The 5822-nt window shown below is 41.6% G+C and overlaps 1 protein-coding gene across 1 annotated transcript; it reads right to left on the bottom strand.

Moving 5' to 3' along the window:
* Window positions 1-1208: 1208 nt before the first annotated feature.
* Window positions 1209-4983, bottom strand: LOC136489152 (F-box/kelch-repeat protein At1g55270-like). Its single transcript, XM_066485870.1, has 2 exons — window positions 4792-4983; window positions 1209-3043 (listed from the first exon to the last, which is right to left on the bottom strand). The coding sequence occupies exons 1-2, from the start codon at window positions 4852-4854 to the stop codon at window positions 1793-1795; spliced, it is 1314 nt and encodes a 437-aa protein (XP_066341967.1). The 5' UTR covers window positions 4855-4983; the 3' UTR covers window positions 1209-1792.
* Window positions 4984-5822: the final 839 nt, after the last annotated feature.

Here is a 5822-nt window from a genome sequence, read left to right as displayed (position 1 = left end):
CTCTTAGCGTCATGCGAGGCTTATTATTGTCAACCCCTTTTTTGCGAGGAAAATTCTCAACCCCTTGGACTCTTCAGTACCATTGCATGCCGTGTAAATATCACTAGTTTCCAAAACCCGCTAACGCCTAACAGAATGGACTGGTTGGAGTATTTGCTAGATTTTTTTAACTGAAAACTTCAAAGCTACTTCAAAACAGGATACGGAGGTAATTTGAATAGTTTTGTAGTTTAGGGGTAAGATGTCTTGTTTTAAAATAAAATCTAAGGTTTAGAAAGATAAAATGGACTTTTTCCAAAAATAAGGTATAGCCTCCATGCAAACAGAGGCCAGACTAGAACCAAGCAGGCCCAATAGGTCATGTTACTTGGGTTCTAGAAGCATCAAAAGTGGAAGCCCATGTTTGATCATGAGAACTAGGGCTGGGCATTCAGGTTACTTGAAAAATTCTGATCGAGTAATTAAAAGTTCGGATATTATAAATTACTACCCGATTTTGGCCTATTACTAGAATTTTCGGTTGAGCTCAGGTTCGGATTTTGCTCGATATGCCCGAAATTGACAAAAAAACAACCATTTTGAAAGAATTCTAGTAGCACTTTAAGGCAGGAAACAACGGTCCCTCAGATCACATCATGTCTTCGTATCAATTAATAACAACTTAATTATCAAGTTAGCATAAATCTACATCAATACATACCAAATAATGAATTTATATTGCATTGAACCACTTCATGTCTTCATAGTAGGAACATAAGATATTTTGGGTAATTTGGGTAGCTCGGATACCAGGGAACATTACCTACACTACCCAAATTAAATTCGGGTTTTTACATTGCCAAAATTATGATCGGGTATTTTAGGTTCAGGTACTTCTGAGTCTAGGTTCGGGATCGGGTATCAGGCATTTTGCCGAGAGGAGCGCCATAGTTCGTTGCACCGGCGAAGTTACTCAGCCTGTTCGCTGGTTGGTTTTTGAGCTGGTGCTGGTTTGTTGTGAGAGAAAAACACTGTTGGCTAGCTGGTTTAGGTTGGCTGAAACCAACAAGTGAACAGGCTGACTAACAAGCCAACCATATTACAATAATGTCATACTGCTCCATGAAACATCAACCAAAACTCTCCGATCATCTCGATACCATTTACCTTCTTTTAATGAGGTCATCGACTGCATATCTAAGTTGGAAAACAACGGCTTGTGTTTTTACGATTGCATGACTAAAACAGCAGATTCTCTTGCATTTATCCAGCATCTACATAGATAAGGTATACGAAAATATCAGGAATTTCAACAAAAAATTGAAGTATAATAGGCATAATCCTGACTACTCTAATCCTACAGTCTTACCTAGTCTGCTGCTACAATATACACCAACATTACACAGTAAGATGCCAGTTATTACGCGATGGAAAAGATAGAATAGATATGATAAGAGAACAATATATCCCCACCAAATAATTTTCCCAGCCTGCCACCAAGAAAAAGAAAATGCCATTACACTAGGGAAATTCCTTCTCACTTTCTGGTTTGCACTCAAAATATGAAAAACCTTCTCCCATGAATGATGGTCTTCCAACGCTGCCAGAATGTAATTGGAGTTCAGTTCTCAAAGAGAACAAATAACTATTTGGGACTTTGGGAGCCACAGTGGCACGCCAATGACCTTTTTTCCCCATGATTCTGCAATGAAATCTTACTACCTTCGAAATGGAGGGTTGTATCACTGATCTGAATTTTGAACCTGTTGCTTCTTTTAACATTTGATCATGTTCCCACTAACAAAATCTGCATTCAAACTTGCAGCACCTGGCAATGGATAATGTGACTCTTTAAGTTCCGTCCTGCAATGCTGGACCATAAGTTTGCCACAAACGACCTATGCTGGCCCTTCCGAGCAACAGTTTCCCACATGCGTGCACTACCTGTCTCAACACTCATTGTTGGGTCCGAGACATCAACAAGAGTTATGCTCATGTTGTTCCTGATAACACAGAGTTTCCCATTTAGTGACACCAAAGCTGCAGCTTCAAAGGCATGTGAGCTGCCCAAATGGTGCTTGCTGTCCATGAATCTTGTCCATGTTCCTGTGTTCTCATCATAGACTCTAAGCTTGCAGCCATCGCGGCAGTCAGCTGAATAGAGCCGGCCATTGAAGGAAATACTTGGGTTCCGCCAACCTGTAACCATCTCATCATCAATCGCTGACCATGTATTGGATGATGGTAAGTAGACCTCACTAGTTACTTGGCGATGGGAATCTAGCCCCTTTAAGAACCACTTGCCATCATATACAACTCCAATGAAAGGCACCATCCCATTGTTCATTTCAGTAATGCAGGCCCATCTGTTCCTATTTGGATCATAAACTTCTGCAGACTGCAGTGTCCTCTGTATTCCTTCACACTCCCCACCAGCAACATAGAGACAATTGTTTATTACACAAGAACCAAAGAAGTGACGTTTCCTCATCATATCCGGAGCACGGTGCCATTTGTTTGTACGAGCATTGTAGAATACAACACGCCTCATAGAACCCCTCAAAGGATCTTTCCCACCAAACAAGTACAGATAGCAACCACTCAGAACAGCACACCCAAAGCCCAATGCTTCTGAATACTCGTGTGGAACTGGTGGGAGTGACTTCCATAGCTGGTGTAGTGGATCAAAGGCATGCCAGGATATCTTCCCTTCACGGTCCCTTTTAAAGACATACACCCATTCTTCCGCCACTCCAATTTTCTTACGCAAGGAGTAAAAGTAATTCCCACACAAAAGGCGGTTCCATCTTCTGCAAACCATCCTGAGATTGGGGTGTTCTACTCGAGGAACTCGTATAAGGCAGGCAATAGCAAGATCATCAGGAAGGCCTGGTAAAAGTGGTGCTTGCGTCTTGGACCTTTCCTTTCTTGAGCCCCTTGACTTGCGCTTGTTTTGTTTGACTTCAGGTTGCATGCACATCTTCGCGCCAGGAACAAACTTCCTAGCATCAACAACAGTTTTAAGGCCTGTATCTAATCTGCAGTAGCAGGAGACAGACTCCACCTGGCAGCCAATGATAAAAAGAATGTTTAGAAGTTGTATTGGCAGAAAAGAATGATATCATAAATAATGGTAAATAAATAAAACACCAAAATATTATTAGGAGCTTCAACTCTAGCCACAAAACAATGACATGAACAATAAAACCTAAATACTACAAATGAAGCATCAGGGATGCATAGCAGCATGGATAACTTCGTTTCTTTACATCTAGAATTTCCTTTTGTTCAAAATCTTTCAAATAAATGTTACCATCAATAATCAGCTCCCCAAGATGATTGCAATTGTAGGATATTTCGAATAAAAAAGGGCGTACCCAGTGCAGAGAGTTCCCGCTCTGTGCGGGGTCTGGGGAAGGGTGTTAGTGGCAAGCCTTACCCTCGCTTGTGCAATGCGAGGAGACCGCGACTCGAACCCGGGACCTTCCGGTCACAGGCGGTAAGACTCTACCGCTTGCACCAGGCCCGCCCTTCAATTGTAGGATATTTCGAATGCAGCAAAAAACTTCTAAACTAGTAAACTGTGTTTCCTATAAATTACAGTTTCATATTTAATGTATCAATTTAGATTTGGGCATTAATGCATCAGTAAATCAAATGACATTACTATCATGTTTTCAAATTGAATTGACACTAGTTCAACATTATGACTATATGAGGGTTAAAGGCATTACTTTGCCAAAAAAAATATGTAAGGATTTCATGAATCGGATCTCCCAAATCAAGAATATTAAATTCATAGAACTATCTTCAGTAAGGAAATATCATCAATACATGTAAGTTCATCAACATAGGACCTGAACCAATGTCCCCAACAGGGGATAGCTCAGTTCTGGAAATCTGCACAACTGAAAGATTATGCAGTTGGTTTGAAAAACATGGACCAATGTCCCAGGTAGACTGAACGAGTGTGTAAGCAGTTTAAAGACAGCCGTCAACTGAACTACTGTTGAACTTATTCATGAAATGGTACAGGAATTCAGGAAAGGTTTTTTATCTCTGGTTTTATCAGTTAGACCAAAATCGTTATAAAACTTGTGTAGCCTTCAAATTAACAAAACATAAGCAGATAATCTGCGGAATGTTCAGAAATTAATGAACATATCACAACACTTGAGCTGGATATATGCAAAATGAAATCCCAGATCGTCAATTAGGAGCAGACAATGCACCACTACAGCATAACACAAGTTCATGCAATTTACAGTGACTGTACTTAAAGATGGAACAATCACAACTAGAGAAAACAAAACTTAAGCATGCGCAATATGCAAACCCCATATGGTAGTACTTTCGTACTTAACAGTAATCAGCACCATCGACAAATTAGAACTGAGGTTGCACTTGCTACAAGCAGTCCGGCAACACTATCATCGACGGATTCCGCGGTATAAATCAAACAAAGGCTATAGTAGATAAGACAAGACAGTTTCCCCGGCCCATTCCTACTAGTGATTCCATCATGGCCCTGAAGCGCAAAACCACCACAAAAAAAACTCAGCGAACAATAGCCCCAGACCCAAGTAGGCAAGCACCCAGATCCAGACCGTCAACCGCGACGGCATCGGCCAAAACCCTCGATCCGTACAACGAAAGCCTCATCCCCGACCCCAAAAGATCGAAGCTTCCAGCTCAAAGGCGGCACCTTCTCCCCTAACACCCGGTCTAACAAATCCCGCCTAAAAGACGCGTCTTTGGTCGACGAACAAGAGGAAAGGAAAGGGAGGCGGAGAGGAGCGGAGCGGAGTTCACCAGCGGGGCCCGGACGCGGACCCCTGCTCCGTGGGGCGGTGGCGGCCTGGACGCAGCGTCCATCGCCGGATCGGGCGGGGGTCTCTCGCCTCAGCAAAGGAGGGGCCAGCCGGTCGCCGGGAGAGGAAGGGGTGGAAGAGCAGGGAAGGGAGGGGAGGAGGGGCTGCTGTTTTTTTGGACAAAAACCTCGGTCTCGGTGGGATCAGGGAAAAGAGGGCGGAAATGAGTGGGGGGGGGGGTTTGATCAAGAAATTGCGTATTGCGAGCAGTTGACAGCTCTGTGGACGCGCGTAATCAGTCGGGTCTCACGACACCAGTCACCAGACACAGATCGCAGTCCATGTCCACGGTCCACCTTTTCTTCGTCGCAAATTTTTGTAGAGAGCTGGCTTTGACTTTTTTTGCGAAGCCGTGTTCGACCCTTCGGCTGCATTTTCATGTTTATTTATTTATGTCGTACCAGTACTCCCTCCGTCAAAAAAATCCAATTCTGGAAAGTCAGACAAATTTAAATTTAATCAAATTTATTAATAACCTACTAATGTTTATAATACCGAATAAGCATCATTTATTAGGTTAATTATAAAATATAATTTTATAATAAAACTATTTAGAATTTTTTTATAAACTTAGTCAAATTTTTTACTTATCATAAATCTTCTTTTGTGACGGAGATTGTACTACTATATTATATAGGAATAGAAAAAAAAAAGATAATTGGTTTGATGTGTCTGTCCTGATTGAAACATGTATCCTTTAAGTTTTAAAACTTGTTTCGTTACAAAGGATTAAGAGCATGTTTAGTTGTTGCCTTGATATGCTTGTTAACCAGGCAACAATGTCTGACCTTATGCACTTAAGACTGAAAGTTTAGGAGAGTTGTTTAGGTCAGGTAATTTTCGTCAAATTAAGCACACACTAAATAGATTATGAGGACGATCATTGGCAAGATTGTCACGAACAAGCTTGAATAGGTAGCATTTAATTAAGGATTGAAAAGGAATGAACACAATCAGAAACCATCAGAAGAC

Source organism: Miscanthus floridulus, chromosome 1 (assembly GCF_019320115.1).
Source record: "Miscanthus floridulus cultivar M001 chromosome 1, ASM1932011v1, whole genome shotgun sequence".
In the NCBI taxonomy this organism is placed as follows: domain Eukaryota; kingdom Viridiplantae; phylum Streptophyta; class Magnoliopsida; order Poales; family Poaceae; genus Miscanthus; species Miscanthus floridulus.
Note: the sequence above shows the minus strand (reverse complement) of the source record. Positions and strands in the feature narration are given on the sequence as shown.